Below are 27,851 nucleotides of genomic sequence, written 5' to 3'. Positions count from 1 at the left end.
AAATAAAATTCTTTTCCCTCTTAGATCTCTTTATAAACAGTCCCGTATAATCTTGTCGATACTTTTAGCTAAGTTTTCTGACCCTTTCTTTTCAAAGAAAATGGAAAAAATAAACATTGAATGCACCCCATCCAAATACTGTCAGTTCTAAATAGTTTTCATTCTTTTTTTTTTTCTTAAGATTTTATTTTAGAGAGCATCCAGTGAGGGAGGGAGGGAGGGAGGGAGGGAGGGAGGGAGGGAGCCTCAAATCCTTCACTAGAAGACCAAAGACTAGCTTGTAGGAAAAGCAAGTAGAAGCCATGTTTCAAGGACATGTATTACAGGCATTTCATCAGTTTGTAAGATGTGAGTCTGAAATAGCAATAGCTATTGAACCATGTGCAGCTACTTGGGCAAGTGGGTCAGGACCCCATCATGAGACAGTGGAAGGGAAAAACACAGTCACAGTATCTTCTCTAGCAAAGAATGACATATGGTGTCATTCATGACATATGGTGGTCAGGGGAGAGTGATGGTCAGTCAGAAGACAACATGGCACAGAACATTGGTATTCCAACCAGGCATCAGAGATGTGGTGTATTGTTATGTGTAAAAGAGATCCTGAATTTATGTGGAACGGAAAGGAGATTATGGTGAATACACCATAATCTCCTAAATAAATAAAATAAAATAAAAATAACATGAGGTGACAAGCAACAACAATCATAGCTGATAACATAATTCTGAGTGACCAGTGGCACCTGGGCAGCTCAGTTGGTTGAGCATCCAACTCTTGATTTCAACTCAGGTCATGATCTCAGTGTCGTGGGATCGATCCCTGTGTCAGGCTCCATACTCAGCAAAGTCTGCTTGAGATCCTCTTTCTCTCTGCCCTTCCCCCATTCACTCTTTCTGTATCTCTCTAAAATAAAGTAAATAAAAGAAAATTCTGAGTGACCAAAGACAAGGCATAGAGTAGAGTTATTCTTTGGCCATTGTTTAGTACAGTCTCATTTCCAAATCACGTATAGTCTTTATAGTTCGTAAGGACAAGAATTAAAATATTTTTTATATACAATGAAAAATTTTATTTTTAAGGAATTTCTACACCCAATATGGGGCTTGAACTCACACCCCTGAGATCAAAAGTCACATATTCCACCACCAGAGCCAGCCAGGTGTCCCTAAATCATGTCCATTTTTAAATATTGTCAGTTTTTAAGTAGTTCTGAATTCTACAGTTGTGGAATAGTTGGGTTTTGGGAAGATCATGACTGGTCTCATTCTTTTGCAGAAAAATGAAATTGTGAAAATACAGTCACTACTGAGAGCAAACAAAGCTAGAGATGACTACAAAACATTGGGTAAGTAGGAGTACAGATATTCCTCCACTAACAATAAGGTTATGTCCTAATACACCCATCGTAAGTTGACAATATCCAAAGTCAAAATGCACTTAATACACCTAATCTATGGAACATCATAGCTTAGCCTGGCTTGCCCTAAATGTGCTCAGAGCACTCCCATTATCCTACAGTTGGACAAATCATCTTACACAAAGCCTATTTTATAGCAAAGAGTTGAATAGCTTCTGTTATTTATCGAATACTGCACTGAAAGTGAAAAACAAAATGGCTATGAGTGTATGGGTTGTTTACCCTCAGGATCACGTGGCTGACAGGGAGCTGTGGCTCACTGCTGCCACTCAGCATCAGAAGAGACCATCCTATGGCATGATCCCAGCCTGGGAAAAGATGCAAACTGAAACTTCAGAGTACTCTTCTACTGCATGTGTATGGCATTTGCACCTTCATGAAGTAAAAAAATCGTTAAGTCAAGCCATCACTAACTGGAGATCATCTTGAAACAAAGTATGGATTCCTTATAAATAAGCAAAAATAAAAACATCTTAGTCACTTCAGAGGCTGCTCCAGGAACAGAAGTTGTCCATTGTTTCCAGTAGATTGTGACTAGCTCAGACCCCGGGTTCTGAACTGGCACACGAAGGAACATGAATGGCATGGCAGGAAGAGGGACTTCCTCTTATACAGAAGCGTAGGTAGAGTGGATATGATTTCTTCACAAAGAATAGAGTTGGCATAAATGCTGATATTTTTATATTAAATTTGAGCTAGAGTCAGAAATCTAATGCAAAAGAATTAGCCAGAAGATAAGCTTATATTTGAACTATTTAATTTGTTTTGTTGGCCTATGATTTTTTTCCCTCATTTTAAGAATAAAACATGTTCACATGAGAAATTTGGGAGACATGAATAAGAAGGAAAAAAACTCATCTCCCAAAGATAACTATGAACATCTTCCTATAATTTCATTCTAGACTTTCCAGTTTTTAAAATATTTTTTATTATAATACTAATATATACCATTTGTAGAAAGTTTAAAAACAGCTAAATAAAATAAAAATCACTCAAACAACATTCACATTTTGCACTGTTTGCAATCCCAACTTTGTATGTTTTTCTGTTCTTTACATAATCAAGATCTTTTTTTATATGCTGAATTTTTAACATTCTTATTATTGCAAGAACATGTGATAGATTAAGAACTTGCTGATAGTAGTATTGCACAAATTTTTAAAATATTTTGCTTAGGTCACTCAGAATTAGTTTTGAGAGGGTAAAAAAAAAAATCATGATTTGCACATCATAGTAATGAAAATGGCCCCTATGCTGTGTCTGACTCTGCCTTGTTTCTCATTTTTATACTTTGGAGGAAGTAAAAGTTCAGTAACGTAACTACCTAGGAAGTAGTTTAGTGAGTGCCCTTTACTGTCTAAAGTCTGAGTTTTGGAGTGAAGTTTATGGCTCCAGAAAGGTCTTCTCTGTTACTTATTGAGGAAAAGCCTCAAGAAGATTGAGAGAGCAGTTTGTACCTGCAGCCTACAGAATCTGTTGGCTAATACATCATTCCACTGGATTCCAGAATTCCCTGTGCAAGCTAAGCAAGGAAAGGCCAGCCAGTCTTTTCAGGGCCACACTTCTCCGTTGTTGAGTTAATGAAGTTCATCTCTCAGTTGGTGGATATCTTCAAGTGTTTTACAAGATGGCTAAATAGGGATTTTCTTTTCTGAGCCCTAACACACTAAAACAGGTTTTCTACTGCCCTTTACTCCTGAAAGACAATTTAAGAATAAATTTTCTTTTTTTTTTTTTAATTTTTTATTTATTTATGATAGTCACCGAGAGAGAGAGAGTGAGGCAGAGACACAGGCAGAGGAAGAAGCAGGCTCCATGAACCGGGAGCCCGATGTGGGATTCGATCCCGAATCTCCAGGATCACGCCCTGGGCCAAAGGCAGGCGCCAAACAACTGCGCCACCCAGGGATCCCAAGAATAAATTTTCTAAATGAGCACAGGCTGCTTTTCATTTCATTCTTGGTAACATGTTTTTGTGGGCAGTTGTGGTGATGCTTTTCACTTGCTTACATTTTTTTAAAGATTTTTATTTATTTGAGAGAGAAAGAACATGAAAGGGGAAAGGGGCAGAAGGAGAAGGAGAAAGAGAGAATCTCAAGCAGAGTCTACACTGAGCACCAAGCCTCATGTAGGGCTCAATCTCATGACCCCAAGATCCTGACCTGAGCCAAAACCAAGGTTGGGTGCTTAACCAACTGAGCCACCCAGGTGCCCCTTTACATTTTTTTAAATGACAAAGACAAAAGAAATCCTAATTTAAAAGTCCAGGTGAAGGGGTGACTCGGTGGTTGAGCATCTGCCTTTGGCTCAAAGCATTATCCTAGAGTCCCAAGATTGAGTCCCACGTCGGGTTCCCTGCATGGAACCTGCTTCTCCCTCTACCTGTGTCTCTGCATTTCTCTGTGTATCTCTCATGAATAAATAAAAATCTTTTTTTAAAAAATCCAGGTGAAAATATGGCTCAAAGATTTAAGAATAACGATCATGCAAAATTCTTAGATGTTAGAACTATAAATAAGCAAAAACTGGAGTCATACCTTAAAGACGCGGCTAGTGAATGGAATGTGGCTTTTCCATGGTGGCTCATTTAGGACCTAAAGGGTGGAATGGATGGAGCTATAATCAAATATATAAATCTATTTATATAAGTAATACTTACTGCCTCTTTAATAACACTAGTATTATAGTTTGCCTAATTAAGGTCTTAGAGAGATATATGCCTATTTTCCCAACTAATATATGTCACAATAAAATTAGAAAATTAGAAAATCCAGGTGATTTCATGTTGAAGCATAGAAAGTGGATAGAAACTATGGTAGTGAATAAGTTAGATCCAAGCTGCTCTGCACTTTTGCAGTAGGACGGTTTTGTGGTATCAGAAATGCCAATTTTCATTACTTTCTCAGTTCAGCATCTTTGTAAGACTAAGGCATTATTTTTAAAGATTTTATTTATTTATTCATGAGCGACATGGAGAGAGGCAGAGACATAGAAGGAGAAGCAGGATCCCTGCAGAGAGCCCGATGTGGGACTCAATCCCAGGACGCTGGGGTCACACCCTGAGCCAAAGGCAGATGCTCAACCACTGAGCCACCCAGATATCCCAAGACTAAGGCAATTTTTTAAAGATTTTATTTATTTATTTTGAGAAAGAGTGAGAGATAGAGAACAGCAGTGGGAAGGGCAGAGGGAGAGGGAGAAGTCTGCAGACTCCCCGCTGAGCAAGGAACCAATTTGGGGCTTCATCGAGGACCCCACAATCACAACCTGAGCCAAAGGCAATCACTTAACTGACTGAGGCACCCAGGTGCACCAGACCAAGGCATTTTTAATCCGGAAAAAAAAAAAAAGTCACTTTTATTAGTCTGTCATCATCCATTTTCACCCATTCCTTCTGGAAGGGCATTGAGTGCATGCAGGCTTGGAAGTTGCTATAAGTGTGATATGGTCACTTGTCAGTGCTATCAAGTTAGGTGACTCTCTGGAATTAAAATACCCCAAAATGATTCCCATCATGAAGATGTCACAAGCCTACTGCTGAGAGAGGAAATACTAAATTGGGGCCATAATAATTAGTAAAGCTGGGCAGCCCGGGTGGCTCAGCGGTTTGGCACCGCCTTCAGCCCGGGGCCTGATCCTGGAGACCCGGGATCGAGTCCCACGTCGGGCTCCCTGCATGGAGCCTGCTTCTCCCTCTGCCTCTGTCTCTCATGAATAAATAAATAAAATCTTTAAAAAAAAATAAAAAAATAAAAAAATAATAATAATAATAATTAGTAAAGCTAAAGTACCTAATTTGTTTGTAATCTACTTATTGGCACATACAGAGATAGGTGGTTCTTAGGAGGAAAGAGAATTTGAGACCAAACGAGATGGCTCATGTTTTTCTGACTTAGCTATGTACGTGAGTTCTGGAGCATTGCTCAGCCTTTTTCTGAAATGGCCATGTCATTAAGCAACATCTTTGTTAGAAAGTAGAAAACAAATTCATGTGTGCTTTAGTCTCAGGAAGGGAAGAGTCCCAAGAGCCAAACTAATTTCTCCAATAAAGCCCATCAGAAGTGGCATAGATTTGGTTGTTCATGTGGGATTCATGCTATTAGTTATTTGTGGTGTTTAACTCTTTATTTCTTGAATGCCAAAACACCACAGAACCAAGCTGGAATTAAAAAGAAGATGGGTTAGGGACTCAGTGTAAAGGAGAAGGTGGTGATGGGAGTTGCCACAACTAGGCTGAGGTTCTTGAAGTCATCTTTGTGTTGTGTGTAGTCATTAATCGCTGAAGGTCCAGATCATTTATTCTTAAAAGTTTACCCAGTGTTTACTAAAACACTTTAACAAATGTATTTTTTTGTAAAGTCACAGTGCCCAGGAATTAAAGCATAATTAATGTTCAGAGCACCAAGGGGAAACCCTTTTAGAATTTAGACACCCCTCTCAACAGCGAGGCTGGTGTCCCAGGCTCTGAGTGCCCTCTCGGTCCATGCCGAAAGGACAAGGACCAAATTTCAATGTCTAAAATCCCTGTATTTGTGCCACAGAACATGTTTCACTCGTCATTCCATTGGCTCCTGTTTGGCCTTACAGTTCTCCTCTCATTGACTTTCTCTAATTCACTTTTCACCTAGTTCCTGCTCTCTCTCCATGGTCTTTGGGGCTCAGAGAAATCACTTTCCATTTCCTGTAGCAGGAACAGAAATCTCTTATCTGGCTCAGCCACAAGGTCTCAGAGATAACTTAGTTAACATCCATTCTTACGTTCCTTATCAATAAAGCACAGACAGGTAGAGCTATCTTCTCCGTGCGAGGGTCCTGGAAGCAGTATGGGAGAATTAGATAGCTGGAAGACAGACCAGGTGGCATCAGTGGTGTGCAGTTATTTATATGATCAGTTTCCCTGTCCAGATTTGACATGGACAGTATGAGTCACTCTGGAACCTAAGTGCTTCCATTGCCATATTTTTGTAGTAATGCCTTATTGAAATACCTGATTCCTCTCTTATTGATGAGAATTCCAAACATGCCTAATGAAAGCATGCCTGTTCCTTTCCCTGCAGTTGGCTCTGAAAACCCACCATTAACAGTGATCCGAAAATTTGTACACCTATTGGACCAAAGTAACTTGGATTTCCAGGAAGAGCTGGAGGTAGCACGATTAAGGGAAGAAGTGGTGACCAAGATCAGAGGCAATCAACAGCTAGAGAAAGACCTGAACTTGATGGACATCAAGATTGGGCTCCTGGTGAAAAACAGGATCACGCTGGAGGTCAGTGGGATCTGTGAGGCCTTCAGCTCCCAGAAGAGAGAGGGGGCACAAGTATTTGCCGACAAAACCTTTGTCAAGCTAAACTCATTTAGAATCCAGAATGTGTTGTCCAAATTCACTGACCATTTTTCTCATGGTTCTCAGACCGGTAAAATTTTATACTCTTGTCCCTGATAACGTATTTTGTGAGGCTCTTTTACCATCCTGAAATGAAATGTACGTGAAACGAAGTCTACTTACATAGGTACCTTCATAATGAGACTAAGGTCTTCCCACAAATATAAAAAAGTAATTTCTAATAAAAATGTGGATTTCAATGTGAAAGTACATGGGCCCAATGCCATTAGAAGATGTGAACGAGTTGCCTGAGGCTTGGGCCTCTTCCCAGAATATCACAGACTGAACAAACTACGAATTGCTGCAGATGACTAATGCCAGTGAGTGGGGGAACTGTCCATGATTTCATTTTCCAAAGTGGAAAATAACTCTTTGTAAAGTTCAGAACAAGCCAGTTGATCTCCCTGCACAGAATTGCAGTCCTAGAAGAGTCAGTGTATAGTAAAATTGCGGGGGAAATGCATTTTGTTTATATCTAAAACAATTAGTTTGGGGGCTCAAATAATTACAGAATTTAGACCTACATGAATAACAAGGAGGACATTGAAAAATCCACCCATGCAAAAGGTAGACAATGTACGCAGGAATGTCCTACAAATTGCAGGACAGCAGAGCATCCCTGCTCCCACCCACTAGAAACCTTCCAATTGTTAGAATGTTAAAAAAAACTATCTTTGTGGGGTGCCTGGTGGCTCAGTCAGTTGGACATTTGACTCTTGATTTTGGGTCATAAGATCAAGCCCTGCGTCAGGATCGGTGCCCAATGTAGAGTCAGCTTGAGATTCTCTCTCTCTCTCTCTCTCCCCTCCCCCAATTCATGCACACACTCTTTCTCCCCCTAAATAAATAAATCTTTAAAAAAAAAAAAAAAAAAGCCTTTACACATATCCAAAATGGCCCTTACTGAGTGGACTGCCCCCCAAACAGCCTCTAAGTAAATAATGCTATAGTTTTGTATCTGTGTGAAACCTGTTCATTTCAGAGCTCCCTCAAACCATGTGTAAAGTTTCATTTTTTTACCCTAGAAAGGAAATTTGTAGGATCAGATCTCTCTCCATGTTCCTATTCCAGTGCCACATCAGTTTTCAGAAAATGGATAGGTCAGAAGGGGGCATGGGAAGTTGACCTTCTAGAAACTCTGAGAAAGCTACCATGGGTCAAACAAAGAGTGCCAACTGCCACTGACTTGAGTCTTTGTTTCTGGAAAACTGGGAAATGAGGAGCTCAGGAGGCCAGCAGATGAGGATGTGAATGCCCCACTCTTGTCTCCAGCCCTCGCAGAGAAATAGTGAAATAGTGCCCAGAAAATAAGGAAAATAGAGCAATTTACAAAATAGGAAATTATATTCTTTTCTAAATATTAAGAAAAGTACAATTTAGGGACACTTGGGTGGCTCAGCAGTTCAGTGTCTACCTTTGGCCCAGGTCATGATCTGGGAATTGAGTCCCACATCAGGCTCCCCTCAGGGGCCTGCTTCTCCCTCTGCCTATGTCTCTGCCTCTGTGTCTCTCATGAATAAGTAAAATCTTAAAAAGAGAGAGAGAGAGAGAAAGAAAGAAAAGTACATTTTAAATGTTCTGTATTATCGGTTTTTATTATTTTATCCAGAAAAATAGTACTTTTCTCCTTTTTAAAAAATGTGTATTATTTGACGAACATGAGAATTTTAAAAGGGTAACCTATTTCAGAAGGTCCTTCAGAAAATGCCTTTTACAGCCTTTAGACTGCTGTTTTACGCCATTCCCATAAAGTTGTAAACAGGAAATGCCTTTTAAAATAAAGGCTAGTTGCAAAACACTGAATAGTAGGCGTAACATGTAGCTTGTTATTCATGTGGAAAATGAAATCATGGCAAATTTTCAGGTCTTTATGAATGTTTAAGATTTTTTTTAAAGATTTTATGTATTTATTCATGAGAGACACAGAGAGAGGCAGAGACACAGGCAGAGGGGGAAGCAGGCTCCATGCAGGGAGCCCGATGTGGGACTCGATCCCGAGACTCCAGGATCATGCCCTGAGCCAAAGACAGAGACTCAACTGCTGAGCCCCACCCAGGCGTCCCCTGTTTAAGGTTTTTTTTAAGTATTCTTAATTGATGATGTTGTGAAATAGAGCTAATTTTTCAACTTACCTTTTCAAACACCAAGTATTGATTACTTATTGAAAATTTAATTAATGATTATTAAATATATGGTCTTTAGTCTTATCATTGATAGTAGCATTTTTTAATTTGATGACAAGAATAGTACAATTAAAGCTTTATTTATAGTAGTGAAAAGGTGAGAAACAACCCAAACACAAAAACAATAAACAGAGAACAGTAAAATGAGTTTAATATGTAGGCTATATAGCCACTAAAAATAATGTTTTCAAAGAACATTTAAGGGCAGGGGCAATGTTTGCAATACAATAAAGACAATAGTACTTAAAGCAGTACAATTTAATTTGTTGTGAAATATATATACTTAGAGCTAGGAAAAAAGTGATTCTTCTTTGGGTGGGTAGTAAAATTCAACTTCTTGATTCTTTTTTCTTTTTTAATACTGAGCTTGTGTTTAAAGAGGAGAGAGATTTTTAGGGCAGCCCCTGTGGCTCAGCAGTTTAGCACTGCTGTCAGCCAGGACATGATACTGGAGACCCGAGATCGAGTCCCACTTCGGGCTCCCTGCATGGAGCCTGCTTCTCCCTCTGCCTGTGTCTCTGCCTCTCTCTCTGTATCTCTCATGAATAAATAAATAAAATCCTTAAAAAAAAAAAAAGAAAGATTTTTAAAGGAAGTAGCTTAGTTTGTAAAGAGCCCCAAAGTAACCATGTGTCTTAAAATTTTTCTGAAAGTGACCTTCCTTGCCTGGCTAGCTCAGTTGGTAGAGTATGCAACTCTCGATCTTGGGGTCATGAATTCAAGCTTCACGTTAGGCATAGAGCTTACTAAAAAATAAATAATAAATAAAATAAAATTGGCATTCCTCCTAGAAATCACAGGAAGTCAGTAGGTGAATGAAGTGGCTAACATCGGTTTTAGGCAAAAAAAAAAAAAAAAAAAAAATGGCTTAGAGATGGAGACAAAGCAAGTGACGTAGAAGTTTCCTAGAGAAATAGGGAGGAAGAAGAGTATAAGCTCAAACTAGCTTGAAAGAAAATCTGAATAGAAAGTAAAAGTAGGGCACCTGGGTGACCCAGTTAAGTGTCTGCCTTCTGCTCAGGTTATGATCCTGGGGTCCTGGGGTGAAGCCCCGCATCGGGCTCCCTGCTCAATGGGCAGTGTGCCTCTCCCACTCTACTGCTTGTGCTCTCTTGTGTACATTCTCTGTCTCTCTCTCAAATAAATAAAATCTGGAAGGAAGGAAGGAAGGAAGGAAGGAAGGAAGGAAGGAAGGAAGGAAGGAAGGAAGGAAGGAAGGAAGGAAGGAGAGAAAGGAAGGAAGGAGAGAAAGGAAAAGTTATCTGGGGCAGCTGGGCTCAGTCAGTTGAGCATCCGACTCTTGATTTCAGCTCAGGTCGTGGTCTCAGGGTCGTGGGGTGGAGCCCTGCATCCAATTCTATGCTAGTGGGGAGTCTGCATGAGATTCTCTCTCCCTCTCTCCACTCACATGAGCTCGCATGCTCTCTCTCTAAAATAAGTCAGTCCATTTTAAAAAGAAAAAAGGAAAGAAAGTAAAAGGAATCTTGAGTCCCTGAGCTACCCACCAATGAATGCGGTGCATAATAGGAGTGCAGATGTCAGGCCCGGGCTGCCTAAAACCCAGATGAAGGGTCGTTCTATGGCTTGATTCTACTGCTGCACTGCATGTGTTAGCGTGTTTCCCCGAGCGTGTTTCTTAACCTCTCTGAGCCTTGTTTTCTTCCCTGAGAATTGTGCCAAGTGCATCACATATGTTGTTTTGACCTTCATAGCAACTGAGACTGGGATTATTGATCCCATTCTATAGATTAAGGGAACAGGCTTGGAGACGTTCACCTGCACAAGGCCACAAAGTTAACAAGGCTGTGTAGGCACCCCTACTTTCATGCCTGCGAAGCCCAAACCCTTTGTACTAGTCTACACCTTCTATAAAAATGTCTATATAACAGCATATGACCTGCATTCAGGTATCCTGCAATCATGGCAAGGGACAAAATGTGGCCACCAGGGCAACATCAAGATGAGGGAATATTGTGAAAAAGTAAGATACTGTTGCTCCTTCAAACCACTGTTCTCCACATGTTCAATATTTATTGGTAAGAACAGAAGACATGAAATTCCTATTAGTGAGAAGCATACATGTTTGGAACTGCTCCCTGGTTGGTCTTTGGCTCCTTCTTTAGGCTTCCCAAAGAAAACTTGTGTTGACTCAAGAGCAGTCTTAAGCAAGGCACAGTTTCAGGGAAGAAGGAATTTGGGCTTCCTGCCGTGACCTGCACAGCTGTGCAGGGGGATGTGCCGCAGACACTCTGCTCCATCCGCACAGCTGCTCACTCCCATACCTCCTCCCCTCCAGGGCTCAGCCTCTCATGTTCCAGCTCCCCATCCAGGATTACTCTCCCTGTCCTGCCCTCACCAAATGTCTATATTTCTTTTTTTTTAAAGATTTTATTTATTCATGAGACACAGAGAGAGGCAGAGACACAGGCAGAGGAAGAAGCAGGCTCCCTGTGGGGAGCCCAGTGCAGGACTCGACCCCAGGACCCTGGGATCATGCCCTGAGCCAAAGGCACATGCTCATCTGCCGAGCCACCCACGTGTCCCCAAATGTCTGTTTCTAATGCAAAGGGATTTATTCTGCCCCAGAGCCTGCTTGCCACTCCCGCCCTCTCTTCTCTTCTGTGTATGTCAAAAACCGTAACATAAAGGTGAAATCTGGGAACAAAACAAAAGGAAAATCTTCAGTTGCCAGAGCCACCACCATTGAAAATAATAACCGGAGGGGGAGTTAAATACCAAGATTTTGTTTCTGCCGTCTATTTAAAACCAAGATAATCTATTTACTCCACATATTTGAGAGACTTGATCTGTGCTTTGCCAATTACTTAAAAAGAAGAAAGCAAGGAAATAAGGAACAGTAAACCAGACTTATTCTGGTGATGTTTTATGACTTCTTATCAAGAAGGATGTCAGGCAAGTGCCTGCCCAGACTTCCCCGGAACCTTCATCTGGTGCTGAGTACACTTCCTTTCTTCATCCTGAAATATATCATATGCTTATAAATAAGGGTGAAATGTTGCCTTTTTAAAAAATTGCATGGAAATGCAAATCAAATCCCCCCCCCCTTTCTGCACACAACAGTAAGGAGGACAGAAGTACGTGCTGAAATCCAGGTTGCCCCTCTCTTAGCTGAGAATGGCAAAGAATAAATTCATAGACCTGCAGTGGATATAATCACATGGAACTATCTTATATCAGAACTCCAAGGGTTTTCTTTCTACCTGTGGACTGACCCTAGCTGTGGGAGAATGGGGTGCTAGGACGTAAGCAGATGTAGAACCTGTACACAAAAGCCAACAGTAGTTCCCATCCCCAGGCGCAATTGAAAGCAGTGGCAGGCACGTTTTTGACTGTCAGAATTACTAGGGGTCCCTACTGGCACTTGATGGAGAGGGGCCAGGGATGCTAGACAACCAATGATGCATGCACAGTAAAGCATTGTATTGCCTGGAATTTCCCAGAATACCCCTCCTCAGGAGCCATGGTCAGACATCCTGATGCTGGCTACAAATCGACATCTTACATGGAGGTTGGACTAAGTTCAGGGAAGCAGATGGAAGAAGATTTGGGAAAAAACAGCTTTATTGCCACCTACTCTGTAGTATGGTGACCTGTTATTACATGGCAGACGAGGCAGGCATTCTAGAGCACTGGCGGCGTTCATTTGGGTCGTGTGCCATTCATTGGTGGGTCATGAAAGCCATTCAGAGAGTCACATCAGCAGTCTTTAAAAGTTGAGTCTTTAAAAGTTGAATAAAAGCGAATTGAGGATATCAATGTGTGTCCCAGTAGTGTGGGTAAGTGCTTCATATTCCAGGCATGTGTGCGCACGCATGTGTGTTTACCAGCAAAAGATGTAAGATGTGTAAGGAAAATGTGGAAAGTTAATCTTTCCAACTACATGTGTTTCGAGGTGTGTGTGTGTGAAGAGAGGACATGAAGAATACCAGAATAAAAAATAATCATTTCCTAAATTCTGTTCCAGGATGTCATTTCACACAGAACAAAGCTGAATAAGAAAAAAGGTGGAGAAATGCAAATACTGACTAACACTGACAACCAGGGAATTAAAAGTTTGAGTAAGGAAAGGAGAAAAACACTAGAAACATATCAGCAGCTGTTTTATCTTTTACAGGTGAGAACAATTACTCTCACTATGAGCTTTGGATCAATACTATATTGCTTGGCGGTGGTTTACAGTATATCTTTCCCCCGGGTAAAGTTGTAGTAGGTGACACATTTTGAGTACCCACTAAGTACCAAATGCTATTCTGGATGCTTTACATACATCATCTCATTTAATTCTTACTACAACCCTTAGAAAATAGTAAATATTATTATTCCCATACTGTATATGAGAAAACCAGGATGCAGCCAGTAGATGGTAAAGCAGAGATACTGGAACCCAGGCAGTTTGACTTTGGAGCCCCTGCTTTCGGGACTACATTATATTACAGTTACCTGCAGAGACAGTATAAACCTACTAGTAATATAAGCAGATGCTGTCAGCCCTGAGCAAATTAAAGTACTTGCAAAATGGATCTTTCCCTGAACCAGTCTTCCCTTCTTTTGAGAAAGGATAGAGTTTTGATTAGGGCATTAGGGCATCCTTTTGAGTTTCATTATTTTCGTGGCATTACTATTATGTAAGTGGACAGTAATTTTTTGCTGCTTCCAGGGTGCAGGTGAGAACTAGTAAGTTGAACTGCTTATGTCTGGACTGGGGTGGACCAGTTGTTGTTTTGGCTAAGTCACTGGTTCACCTTATCTGTTCTATTAGTACATCCACTTAGTCCCAAAGAAAAGTGAGGAAGTAAGTGATAGTGATAAACAAAGCCTCCCCTTTGGGAAGAAAACTTCCCCCAAAAGGTGGGTCAGCAGTTCTTCCTTGAGTCAGGTGTCCCTTTGTGTGGGGATGCTGCTGCTGGCAGTGGTCACTTCCTCAAGGCCTGAAGGTCCCTGAATCTTTCCTTGGGGATGGTGCTGACATTAGGTATACAGAGAACACATTACCCACAACGTGAATGAGGTGTGATTTGCCCCCATGAAAGAAGTTATGTTAATTGTGGTACAAATGAGAATTCTCCATCTGGAATCATGGATTGGAGAGCGGGTGTAGTGCCACAGATGGCCACGGTGTGACAGCAGAGAGGGAAAATGTTAAAACAGTATTGTTCCTGGAATCCCTTGCTTAATTAACACCAGCAAACTTTCCAGAAAGAAAGAGGGCTCCCCGTGGGTAGGGAAAAGTGTTTGTCTACCTGAATTAGAATAGTAGTCATCCAGCAGTTGGAAATGTAATCTTGGGCGTTTATTCTTTTTGACATCCGTAAGTCTCCCAAATGGATGAGGCTTCTTTAGGATTTGGTTTCCAGTGTTAGATTTTGATAGAATTAGTGTTATAAGGAAAGTGAAACTGTAGTCCTTGGCCTAAGACTTGCATTTTTTTACTTTGTTCTATATGTGGAGACCATTAATGGAAAAGATAAAAATCACAGGAACATGTTGAGAATAATTCCAGCAAGTTTTATTCCCCAAGCAACCCAAAACTGCTAGTCCCAGAGCTCAGCCATTCAGTTGTATCTAGTGGAGTGTCTGTTGAAATCATGTATTTTTCTTTATCTTTTCTCGAAGACATTGGCCTGAGATCATTGAGGAAACTACATAAAGCAAATGGTCTAAATTCCTTTGGCCTTTAAATGATGTCTTGGCAAGAAGTATTAGCCACAAGACAGGTCAGCTAGGATAGGTTTTGCTTTGCATTTACCTCTTCAGTCTCAGCCTATATGGAAAGCTTTCAGGTCATCTGGGAGGCATGAGGAGAAGGTATCTTTAGCTTTAGACAGATTTCCTTTCTCATAATCCCATATGCTTAGTGTGGGAAAATATTCACTGCAAAACTATAAATAAAACATGGTCCCCAGCTTCATAAAATTTCAGACAATCATTATGAGCTTGGAATCATTATGAGCATTGTAAGCCTAAGTAGTAAACTATAACTTGGGTTTTCTTAAAAACTTTAAAGCCAAACTGAGTGTGTTAAATGAATACTAGTTTCCATAGAAACTAGTATAGAAAATTTTCTTTTCTCATCAGATGAAGATGAAGAGTAGGTATATTAAATTTCTCTATGTACATATTTTCCTCTATAACCTAAATAGTAGTTTTATTCCTCTAACCTAACCTCATTGGTGTAGCTACTGGAAAAGACCCATATTACATGAAGGCTGGTGCCTTCAGGAACCCTATCCTCAGATGAGCACTCAGGACGTCACACCAATTTTTTTTTTAATTCTTTATTTTTAAGTTGACTTTTTTTTCTGTCACTTTTCTTCCACCATTTCACCCGTCAACTATCCTGACCTTTACCCCTCCCTCCAGCCTCCCTGCCTCATTCCTACCTTCTCTCTACTCGTAAAACATCACAGCCATCCTGTCTCCACACGTAAACATGCCCTTTTCTTTTTCTTTCTAGTCTCAGAATATGGTATATTTTTCCTTCTGTTCATTCACCAGTCCTTCTGGAATAGTCTGTGTAGCTAGACTCTTGGTTCATTATTGCCAGTCTCTTCGGATGTTGGATTCTGTTGGTCAACCTCAGTCTCTTCTGTGTCTTTACAATAAATATTAATATGTACCTTAAAATGGTTAACGATGTATAGTGCACATAATTATATTTCATTAAATATATATATGTAACTTCTGTTGTAGCTTTGTAATATAACTTCCTATAGTATTAATATCAGCTGACACCTTTTAAAGTCTTACTGTGTGCCAGATACTCCACTATATGCTTTATACATGTTAAAGGGAATTGGGTACTCCTCTCTGTTTTAATATATTAACATGCAGTTTTGTGGGGGACTTTGTCCTTCTTCCCTCTTTTCTTTTAGACCAATCCTTTGTACCTGGCTAAGCTGATTTTCCAAATGCCACAGAATAAGTCAACTAAATTTATGGATACTGTTATTTTCACACTATACAATTACGCTTCCAATCAGCGAGAAGAATACCTACTCCTCAAGCTTTTTAAGACTGCTCTGGAGGAAGAAATAAAGTATGTATTTAAATATATATATATATGTATATATGTAAAAATATCAATGAATAAATCATTTCAGTGACAGCTATCTCTCATTTACTAAAATAATATTTAAACTATTCTTATAAGTTACTCATACATATTCAAGTATATCAAATTGCTTAAGGAATTTCTACATCACTATGGGTATTTCCTGGTACAGCTTTCACCTACCAGTGATACCTTTTTCAGAGCCAAATTCACTTTTGAGTTTGCAAGTACACAGCAACTTAAAAATCAAAAGCTTTTTTGAAAGTCAGTGGAAAAAATTTAACTTAATTAAAACTCTGTGAGTAATAAAGCTATAAACAGATGGGGATAGTGATCTCTGCCAGATAGTCTTCTTTTACTTCTCTTACTGGAACTTAAACTGATTTTTGCTACTTTATTTTCTGGTTTAGTTATTGTAAAAAAAAAAAGTGCAGATCCCAAAAAAATACATGAAAAATGCCCTTGGCCAATGAGATGAACCTCAGCTGCCTTCCTGGCTTCTTGATACTTGAGCTGTAATGGTTCCTATAGATCTCGGAAGCATATTAGCTAGGAACCCCTGCCTTTGGGTTTCTGTAAGCCAGCCTAAGAAATAGGATACATGAGATATAGGAATGTGTGCACTGGAATAAATAAGTGCTAAGGAATAACACACACACAATGTAACAGATCAGAGGGGTGGGAAGAAAAGTTCCAGTCACAAATGATGTTGTAATAGTGATGTAAAATGTAGCTGCCTGTAGCATGACAGCAGGCAGCTATACTGGTGGGGAACATAGCATAACGTATAAACTTGTCACATTTCTAAGTATTAATATCCCCGGTGGCGCAGTGGTTTGGCGCCTGCCTTTGGCCCAGGGCGTGATCCTGGAGACCCGGGATCGAATCCCACGTCGGGCTCCCGGTGCATGGAGCCTGTTTCTCCCTCTGCCTGTGTCTCTGCCTCTCTCTCTCTCTCTCTCTCTCTCTCTCTCTCTCTGTGACTATCATAAATAAATAAAAATTTAAAAAAAAAACATATTAAAAAAAAAAGATAAAGAAAGAAAGAAAAGTTCCATTCAGGTCGGCCGATAAAGATTTTGTGGGAGACGAAGTAGTTGAACCAAATCTTTGAAGAATATCTAAGTTTTTTATAAGAAGAAACAGAATTGATGCCTGGATGGTTCAGTAGTTGAGCATCTGCCTTCGGCTCAGGGTGTGATCCCGGGGTCCTAGGATCGAGTCCTGCTCAGGCTCCCTGCATGGAACCTGCTTCGTGTCTCTGCCTCTCTCTGTGTATCTCTCATGAATAAATAAATAAACTCTTTTTAAAAGAAAAATGGAAAAGGAAAAATAAGGCACAGTATTGACAGAAAGAGCATAGGCCAAGATCTGCAAAACACAATAGGCTCATTCCAGGCAAAATGTGATTTAACTAGTCACGAATAGGAGATGGAGCTAGAAAGATAGGTTGGGCCAGATCATGGGAGTCACTGAGTACAGGCCCAAGTGCCGAGGAACTGTTCACTCCCTTGGAAGCCCTGAGAGGTCTTAGAGCAGGGTGTTGATTGACATGGCCACGTTGTGTTTTTAGAAGCTTGATCTGCTGCTGTGTATGAACAGAATAAATGGTAGGTGCACATGTCAGAGAAGTGGGAGAGTCAGAAGGAAAAAAGAAACTGGATTTTTAACACGGTGAGTATCAGCTACAGGTGTAGAACATGAGGGTGAAAGTTTCCAGCAGAAAGCTGGAAATCTAAGACCAACTCCCAGGAAAGAGAGGTGGATTAGACACTGAGCCCAAAGGATGAATTTCAAGGAGGAGGTCATTGAAATTGCACGTGGAAGTGAGGTCTGAGGGTAGATCACATAGAAAGACATGAGACAGAACAGTTAAACTGTGGGGAGAGGAACCAGCAAAGGAAATGGAGGGGACAACTGGGTAGGATGAGTACTGGAATACAGCACTCTGAGACCCTGAGGGAAAGGGGGTCACACGGGAGGGTGAGAGGTGGCGCAGAGCTGAGAGGGAGGCAGGTAAGGAAGGGAAGCTCCCAGGACTTGGCAATCAGCAGTCAGGAAGAGCTCTCTCAGCCCTGTGACATAGCCAGAAGCTTCCCTGCAGTGAATTTGAGTGCGATTTGAAGAAGCGGATTTCAGTTCATTAAATCAAGAAAGTTATTTTTGAAATTTGGTAACTAGGTGGGACACGGTACTTGCCCAGTGGCACCCTGAATTCTTCTCATTTCTCATCCGTCCATCTTCAGTTCCTGCCTGCCTGCTAGATCGAAATTAAAGCTGAGCACTTATTTTTACGTCCTTGAGCTCCTCAAATGATGCACACATATCTTGCAGATGATTGCTTGCTTTTAAAGCATATCGGCTTTGATTCTCTTGGAGGCAGTATAACCCCCCAAAGTCCTTGCCTCCCAGAGAGAACATAGGCTGCTTAAAACTCTCTCCATGGAGGCAAACCCTTTGTTTCAATCTGGGCTTTTTTGGTTTGTTTGTTTGTTTTTAGATCAAAAGTGGATCAGGTGCAGGACATAGTGACTGGGAACCCCACAGTCATCAAGATGGTTGTGAGCTTCAACAGAGGTGCCCGAGGACAGAACACCCTGCGCCAGCTCCTGGCTCCTGTGGTAAAAGAGATCCTGGATGACAAGTCCCTGACCATCAACACAAACCCCGTGGAGGTGTACAAGGCTTGGGTGAACCAACTGGAAACACAAACTGGAGAAGCCAGGTAACTGAGCCCAGAGGAGGTTGGTTTTCAGTCATGTTTTATGATCATTTTTACATGGCTATTATGGATACTCTTAAACTCTCTTAAAAGACAAAATTTCCTGTCCAAAGGCAGTTTTCACTTAAAGACGTTACCTCTTCTTAACATACCCATATAGGCCACATTCTCGGACTCTTGCTCATCTTGGTATGACACAGGATTTTCAACTTGCAGTACCAGTTGATCCCCAAAGCCACAACTTCTGTAATTCTCTCCCTTGCTTATTCTTTGTATATCTCTAAACCTAAACCTAGAAATAGTACATACTTCCTCCTCACTTGATGATACATACTTTTTTATATTTACTAGGTGAGTAAGTATCCTGTGTAAGCAGCAATAAGCCAGGTAGGATGGGCCTATTCTGGGTGGTAGTTTGTAGAGCTAAGCAATCTCTGCTTTTTATCTCCTTCAAAAGGATGCCTTGTGCAATCGTTAAGCTACACACAGAGGATTGCATGGATGGTTCTCACGCACTGTTTGTAACAGCAAAAAGTTGGGTCAAGTCAAAATATTTGGCTTTGAGGAATTTGTTAAATAAATGTTTGTATAATACATAGTAGACTCAGTAACTGTTTGGAAGAATGGTATAGAAATATTTTTATTGGCATGGAAAAAATGTATAGTTTTCCATTGCAGTTGTGCATAATAAGCCATTTTCTATAAAAATATATATACCTATATGTATATGTAAATACACACGTACACATATATGTAGGATCTGTATGGAATATATAGATATACCCATGAGTGTGTGAGGCCCACATACACAGATGTATAGAGTAGGACCTAGAAAGTTATGCACCAAGATACGAAAAATGGTTGTCTCTGGGTTGATACTATATTTTTGTTTGCTTATATGCATTTTTTTCTGTAATGAACTTACCTGCTTTTTTGTAATTAAAGAGGAGTGCGTGGGTGGCTGGGTGGGTTAAGTGTCCCAGGTCTTGAGCTCAGGTCTTGATCTCAGGTTGGTGAGTTCAAGCTCTGCATGGCTCCCACTGGCTAACCTCCTTAAAAAGAGAGAGAGAGAGAAAGTTAGCTGGGTCTGTATCATGTGAGTCGCCTGTGATTTTGCCGAGAGCATCCTGAGTGAGAGCCTAGAGTCCCCTGATCTGCTAGTGGCAGAGGGTCTGTCTGGGCACACTGGGCCTCCCTCCCATTGGCAAACACTTTGTCGCTGAGGTCACTGGGTGAAGTCCACTTCTCTGTAAAAAGCATGATTGTAGAAATGGCTTGGCAAGGACACAAATGCTCATTTTTAAGCCCCTGATTAATTGAAAGACCTTGTTGTGTTTTCAGCAAGCTTCCTTATGATGTGACCACAGAACAAGCTCTCACATACCCAGAAGTGAAAAATAAACTGGAGGCATCCATTGAGAATCTGAGGAGGGTCACCGACAAAGTCCTGAACTCTATCATTTCTTCTCTTGACCTACTGCCGTAAGTTGTACATGTAGCAACTTGAATGTTCTTCACTGAAAAAGTTCTCAAAACACTATAAAAAATAAATAAACACTATAAAAATAAATCTGAAAAAAAATAAAAAAATAAAATAAAATAAATCTGGCAGGAAAGATAGGCGTTTTCCCTCATACTGTTTTTAACACCATTTTAAAAGTTGGCCTACATTTGCATTTTACATTCATAACCGTTCTCCAAAGAGCGGCCACCAAACAACAGTGTTCAGTTACTGACATGAGTCAAGGTTCTGTGATTCTGTTACCATCTCCTTTGGTGTTTAATTTTCAAGAAAACTGCCCCAGTGTGGTTGATGAGAACAACTGCTATGTGTTTCTTGCTCACTCAGCCTTTTCTTGTTATTTTCTTTGGTCCTCTGTTTCATATGCAGTTATGGATTGAGGTATATAGCCAAAGTACTAAAGAATTCGATCCGTGAGAAATTTCCAGATGCCACAGAAGATGAGCTGTTAAAGGTAGATTTTCAAGGGTCATCTCACCACAGCTGCATCGGGGGTGGGGGGTGAGCCAAAATTACCAACATGCCATTTTATGAGAATTCCCCCCGGCCCTGGGGAAGCTGCAGGTCTTCTGTTTTCCAGTGACTTTCAAAATTATTAATTGTGCTGAGGTTACTTTAGAGATCTTACACATTACTGAGACTCTTTATATTAGAGCATTTGGGGGGAAATATGCTCTAATTATGCTATTTTTCACCAAAAGTAATTTTGGTAACTATATCAGTGACGTGTGACAATATTCACTACTTGTACAGAACTCCTTTTTAGAATTCAGACCAGAAAATAGTCTTTCTTGGGAAATAGCGATGAATATTTACTTCATTTCTTAAAAATCTAAAACTCTTGAGTTGCTTCTCTTAAAAACCATCTTTTTGTGTGCATTCCTCCAGATTGTGGGCAACCTCCTCTACTACCGGTACATGAACCCAGCTATTGTCGCTCCTGATGGCTTTGATATCATCGACATGACAGCTGGTGGACAGATCAATCCTGACCAGAGGAGAAACTTGGGATCAGTGGCCAAAGTTCTTCAGCACGCAGCCTCCAACAAGCTGTTCGAAGGAGAAAATGAGCATCTCTCATCTATGAACAATTATTTGTCAGAGACCTATCATGAGTTCAGGTGAGAGAGGTCATTGCTTTTGGAGAAATTTGCAAGATGATGAGCAAGAATAATGTGTGTTCTGTACTCATATTGGTTGAGGGTTGTGTATGAGTATGTTCTGTTGTCAAACCTCTCTTACCTGTGAAAGACTTATGTCTGTTGCCTTGATAAGCATTTCCAGACTATATCACTGGTCTTTCCATGGGAACTTGAAAGGAATGAGTGGTAGGAAGATGCACTCACCCTGAAGCTCTCCAAGGAAGCGTATTCAAATTGGCATTCATTTATTCTCTCTTTTTTTTTTTTTCATTTATTCTCTTGTTGCCATTCTGTTGGTAGGTCGCAGAAATAAGACATAAATGCGACCCCTTTGACTCGTCACTTGGAAAATTGATCTCCCATTCCTCAGTTTTCCTCTGAAGAGTGATTTATCTGCTCACAAATGTACCTCATGATCATTACTCTCTATTGAGAATCGTGGCCTCTTGTGAGAACCCTCCCTCCAAGTCCTCTTACTACAGGAAGTTTAGATTTCTCAAGCTGCTAATTTTAGTAAAACATCCTATTTCTTGCAAATCCTTATCTGCTACTACAGCTTCCCTTTGCTTCCTTTTTTCTCAGATTATTCTTATCAAATATCTGTGGTTCCAGTTCTTCAAAAAGAAACAAAACCAAAGACCTCTCCCTTGCTTTTAAGAATTCATATTTTTTCCCCTCACACTTGTATTTATCCTATGTGTTCCTCAGCAACCCATTAAAAGTGTAGGAAGCCAAACTGTCCCATGGAAGCATGCTCTTCTCCCATGCCAGCGTGACTGCCTGCCATTTAACCTCTTCAGCCTTGGGCTGGGAAGGTAGAGGCCTTTTGGTGTGAAAGCCTTGGCTACCCTTAGGAGGTACACCAAGGGTAATTTCTGGTGTATGAAAATTCAGTACGGGGGCGCCTGGGTGGCTCAGTCAGTTGAGCATCTGACTCTAGATTTTGGTTCAGGTCATGATCTCAGGATCGTGAGATGGGGCCCAGTGGGCTCGACACTCAGCAAGAAGTCTGCTTGAGACTCTCTCCCTCTGCCTGCCCCCCCTTCCCCACATGCCCTCTCTTTCTCTCAAATAAATAAATAAGTAAATAAATCTCTTTAAAAAATAGATTCTCTCTCCTTCCTCTGCTCCTCCCACTTATACTCTCCCTTTAAAAAGAAAAGAAAATCTACTACATTATAGAATAAAATGCCTTCTCTACCTGTACAAAAGGTTGATTTATGAACCAGGATGAGAGCCCCTGGATTTCCTGATCTCACTGTCTCAAATTGCTATTATTTAAAAAGCAGACTTTTTAGAATCTGATTACTGGAGGAATAGGACATCGTATGTATTTGTGTGATAGCCTTAACAGCCTTTCAATCAGCTAGCAACTGTTGTTTGGATCAACTAAGAGTACAGTAGGCTTAATTTGAATTTCTGTCAATTTGGCAACAGACACTCAGAAGGGTGATTAGGCCCAGGAGCTTGTACCATTTAAAAGCAGCACATGTAGGGACGCCTAGGTGGCTTGGCGTTTGACCGTCTGCCTTCTACTCAGGGTATGACTCGAGGGTCCTGGGATCAAGTCCCACATCAGGCTCCCTGTGAGGAGCCTGCTGCTCCCTCTGCCTGTGTCTCTGCCTCTCTCTCTGCATCTCTCATGAATAAGTAAATAAAATCTTTTAAAAATAATATAAATAAATAAAAGCACATGTGATGGATTGCTTTCCAGTTTATTTTCTCTAGAAAGACTTGATTCTTAGATCAAAGACTATGAGTCTTGACACATTTATGTTTAAATTTCGGGGGCCCTGTTCTCAGAATAACATTTCTTAAATAACCTGCCTGTAATTTGACTACATTGAGTCACTAGCAGAACCTGAGGCCACACTGCTCTCTCCATTTCTGTGCAAGGAGCTGGGTCCAATGTCCAGAAACATGGACTCAGCTTCCATAGTTAGGAGCCAGTCTGGAATGTGCCCTAACAAGTCCCTCCCACCCCCCACCACACACACACACACACACACACACACACACACACACAAAGTTTGAAGTGGAGAACAAAGCACTAGTCCTAATTCATTATTTCCTCAGTGTTTTGACAAAGCTGTTTACCTCAGAAATTTGAACTCTGTCTTAAGAATTTGTTTTCTTTGTTAGGAAATATTTCAAAGAAGCCTGTAATGTCCCTGAGCCAGAAGAAAAGTTTAATATGGATAAATACACAGATGTGGTGACAGTCAGCAAACCAGTCATTTATATTTCAATTGAAGAAATCATCAGCACACATTCAGTAAGTGGGGATGAGAAGGGGTCTTAGCCGTGGACCCACGGTTCAGACACCATTATCTTGAAAATGCTTAGTCTCTATGGGGCTTCCTGTAAGCACATGCTAATAATACTCAGACTCCTAAGAAACCTTTGATTATTTATTCCCTGGCTTATACAATGAATAAAATTCCCTTTTGTATACAAGTCATGTTTACTTTATATGTGGTGTGTTCATTCTCTCTTCTGTGTAAAAAAAAAAAACTCCTCCCAAACAAGTAAACAAAGAAAAGCTTACTGCTTACATGATCTGTTTAGAAAGTCAGATTGTGAATTGAAATTTAAGTCCTGGTAGGGAGAGGCCCTGCTATTTCCTCCACCCACCAGGGGCTACACTGCCTGAACCCCCACACTATTTCTCTTCCCCTTTCCAGAATCTTCCCAGCTTCTCCAGTAAAATTTTGGGATAATCAGAATATCCTCTCTTTTCTAATGTTGGACTTTAGGAGAGGGAAAATAAGCAGGCTGTTCAAGTTTGGGAAAGAGAAGACACCCCACCCAACATCAGCCACCTGCAAAGAATCATTTCTATTGTTCTGGAAAACCCCATTTCTCAAAGGCAGTTTCATAGTTTGTGGTATGTCATAATGTCTCTATCCAGATGACATGCACACATCAGCACCATCAGCCATGAAAGGAATATTAAATGTCTGTTGGGGTCAGCACACTTAGCTCAGCATGGGGAAGCCTTCGATGGCTCCTCAATCATTTAAAGTAAGAAGAGAGGCTAAGCATTGAGAGTCTTTTGGGGGTGGTGGTTGTTGTTGTTGTTTTTAAGACCAAATGGAATGTATTTCCTGAAAGTCTGGTTCCTAAAAGAAAACCTTTTTGAAAATAGTTTACGACCTTGCTCCTCCAAGCAAAGTCTTAGGGACATGTTAGAAATGCACCCTGGACCTCCCAAATCAGAACTTGCATTCTAACAAGAACCCAAGTTCTGCAGATACACACTAGAGGTCAAGAAGCCCTCATTAAGGATACACCCATTTTGAATTAACACACACATCTAGGAGGAAAGCGTAACAAATACACACGTGTGGAAGGTCTTGTCCTGCCCCCATCACAAACAAGTGGCAAAACTGGCTGCTCAGAATTTCAGTCTGTATTATTAAGTCCTTCCAATAAGCATAAATACAGGTTTGGAAGAAAGATTGGATCTACTTTTGATTTCTCTCTTTCAAGGTTGGACCCAGGAACCTCCCTGACATTTACAACAAGCTCTCTCCATAGGCATTTTGAGTGATCTTAGACAAAGGCGAGTGTGAATGGCCAGCCGAAGGAGGGAGGTGGTTGATTGCACGACGAGGCTATACTTCTCTCTGTATATAAGCACTCAAAATCATAAACCATGTCCGGCAATGCATCATTTGCAAGAGTAATTTTCTAATGGGCAAGTAGACTCATTCATGTTTCAGCAACGACTCTGTTGTCTATTTTTATGGTAGATTATCCATCTCAAAAAAAAATGTCCACATGCTGGCTACACATTTGCTGAGGGCAGTATCTTCATGCAGGAAAAGTGGTGGGGAGCTCTCTTTTAGAATGAGACATTTCAAAAAAAAGAAAAAAAAAAAAGAATGAGACATTTCCCAGGGATAGCAAAGAAAAAAATGTTACTGTATTAATTTAGACTGTTACTCTTTAAAGATTAATCATCTGTTCTTTTGGTTAACAAAAATTGAAAACAGAAGATTCTGTTTTCCTGGGAAATACAGCTTGTGACCAATTTGGATTTTCTTCATGTGTTTGGTTGGAAGCAGATGTATAACGTGGGAGTAATGTAATTGCAGAGAAATGCTATCCTGTCTATGGTCTGTCTCAAACGAGGAGGTGTCCACATGTACATGCAAGCCTGGTAGTAGCTCGACTCGCCCTGCGTGTGGCCACTTGCTTGCCCCTTTGTCCTCTAAGGAACCTCAAAAATATGTAGAACCTCAAAATGTGCTCTTCAAAGATATTTTCAAGAAATGTTTATGTTCCATGATTACCAGAATAAAGGGTAGAAGCTAGCCTGAATCCTCACTCCCCAGAAACAACAGCCACATCAGCTCTCCTGGCTCTTCAGAGGCAAGAACATAAATGTATCCACCTTATTTTGTTCTGTCATTAATTTATCTTCCTCCAAATATATACGTACTACCATTCCAGATTCACTATGTCCTTATATTACCTTTATTTTTTACTTAAGTAATGCCTTCCTTTCTTTATTCACGTTTGATGCTTTCGGAGTTTGCATACGAAGAAACCCCTGATATGTCTGGATCGCAGGCCAAGGAACCATATGGGCATTTCTGTGATCCCTACCCTTGAAAGACCTTCAATGCTAGGCAGATTAAAATAGCTAATAGTAGTGATATATATATATATATAGCCATAGTGTTTGATTACTGCATAATTTTTCTCCGAAGGGATATTGAAGTGCACTTCCAGTTTGCTATCAATATTAGACAAGAGATTTCTGCCTTATTTTAGGTTCTTTCCTCCCCAGCTTTGACCTCTTCTGTCAAGGTGGACAGGAGCACAGGGGCTAAGTGGTAGAAGGCTGCACCGTGGCTTATCTCACGAGATCTTGCTAAAAAGAGGATTTCTGGACATCTTTCACAAAGCTTCCGTTTCTTCGTGTAAAGTGGGCACTTACCTCTAAGATAATACTAAAAACTGTGCTTCCCTATGGTATCTAGTTTTAATAAATGTCAAACTTGTAATTAAGATTCAAATAATAGGGGTGCCTGGCTGGCTCAGTCAATAGAGCACGGAACTCTTGATCTCATGGTCATGAGTTCAAGCCCTACGTTGGGCATTCAGCTTACTTGTAAAAAAAATTTTTTAAATAAGAATCAAACAATATTAGAAGAAAATTATCTTGGAAAAAAATGGAAAGGGAACTTGATGTAAAAATGGTAGCACTTAAGAATTTACTTTTATTTGTGTCTCTATGTTTATTGCTCACTCTATACAGCTCCTCTTGGAACACCAGGATGCAATTGCACCTGAAAAGCAGGACTTGCTGAATGAACTACTAGAATCACTTGGGGAGGTGCCTAGTGTGGAGTCTTTTCTTGGTAAGAGCTTCTGCCTTCTACTTATCCTGTGGTTTGGGTTTAGTAGTTCAGTTTTCCTTTTCTAGATTAAAAAAAAAAAAAAAAAAAAAACCTTAACCTTACTTAAGAAGATGACTACACTAGCCCCTTCCCACATTAACAGTTCTGTAATTCATCATGTCCTAGATTACAAAGAAATTAGATATTCTTGAAAGTAAACTCTAGATGCATCAAAAGGGATTAGTCTACCTATATCATTAAAGAAAAATCATTAAAGAACCAAATTTATTACAAATTCCTTGCTATATTTTAGAAGGATTTTTTATTTTAGAGTCTCTATGTCCCAGTTATTTTAATGTTTAAATCAAAGATTTTTTAAAATTTTATTTATTTGAGAGAGAGAGAACGAACAGAAGCAGTGGAAGGGCCAGAAGGAAAGAGAGAAGCAGACTTCCCGCTGAGCAGGGAACTTGATGATGAGATGTGGGGCTTGGTTCCAGGACCCTGGGATCATGACCTGAGCTGAAGGCAGCCACTTAACCGCTTAACCGACTGAGCCACGTAGGTGCCCCTAAGTAAAAAACTGTTTAAGAGATGCCTGGCTGGTTCAGTTGGTGGAACATGCGACTCTTGATCTTGAGGTTATAGGGTTCAAGCCCCACGATGAGGGTAGAGATTATTTAAAATCTTTTTTTATAAAAAGGGAGAGAGAGATTTTAAAAGCCTTTTCATATATTAGAATGTGTGTTTTTTAAAATGAAGACCATTGTCTCCTGTACAATTGATCTGTCTTTTCCATAAAACCTTTATCTTACATGGCTGATGCTCCCAAAACAATGAGTGAATGTAAGAATAACAATGTTTTGTTTCTGCAGGGGAGGGAGCAGTTGACCCCAATGACCCTAACAAGGCAAATACACTCAATCAACTGGCAAAAACGGAGATTTCCCTTTATTTGACAAGCAAGTACGACCTAGGGGACGGTGAAGCTATAGATGGCCAAAGCCTCATGATAAAGTAAGTTTGGGGCTTAATGGGTGCATGTCTCTGATTATGCA

The 27,851-nt window shown here is 40.4% G+C and overlaps 1 protein-coding gene and 1 pseudogene across 2 annotated transcripts in view; both read left to right on the top strand.

Moving 5' to 3' along the window:
* IQGAP2 (IQ motif containing GTPase activating protein 2) overlaps positions 1 to 27,851 on the top strand; it is a 287,444-nt gene that overhangs the window by 238,254 nt on the left and 21,339 nt on the right. For both annotated transcript variants that reach the window (XM_038532513.1, XM_038532512.1), the window contains 11 exons: positions 1,277 to 1,346; positions 6,476 to 6,684; positions 12,970 to 13,119; positions 15,878 to 16,041; positions 18,557 to 18,781; positions 20,120 to 20,260; positions 20,670 to 20,754; positions 21,189 to 21,421; positions 23,585 to 23,717; positions 26,712 to 26,814; positions 27,669 to 27,810. In XM_038532513.1, the coding sequence (XP_038388441.1) occupies positions 1,277 to 1,346; positions 6,476 to 6,684; positions 12,970 to 13,119; positions 15,878 to 16,041; positions 18,557 to 18,781; positions 20,120 to 20,260; positions 20,670 to 20,754; positions 21,189 to 21,421; positions 23,585 to 23,717; positions 26,712 to 26,814; positions 27,669 to 27,810 (1,655 nt within the window). The remainder of the gene's footprint in view (positions 1 to 1,276; positions 1,347 to 6,475; positions 6,685 to 12,969; positions 13,120 to 15,877; positions 16,042 to 18,556; positions 18,782 to 20,119; positions 20,261 to 20,669; positions 20,755 to 21,188; positions 21,422 to 23,584; positions 23,718 to 26,711; positions 26,815 to 27,668; positions 27,811 to 27,851) is intronic.
* LOC111095331 lies at positions 303 to 764 on the top strand (annotated as a pseudogene).

Source organism: Canis lupus, chromosome 3 (genome assembly GCF_011100685.1).
Source record: "Canis lupus familiaris isolate Mischka breed German Shepherd chromosome 3, alternate assembly UU_Cfam_GSD_1.0, whole genome shotgun sequence".
NCBI lineage: Eukaryota > Metazoa > Chordata > Mammalia > Carnivora > Canidae > Canis > Canis lupus.
The sequence above is the reverse complement of the archived record's forward strand: the minus strand, read 5'-3'. Positions and strand labels throughout refer to the sequence as shown.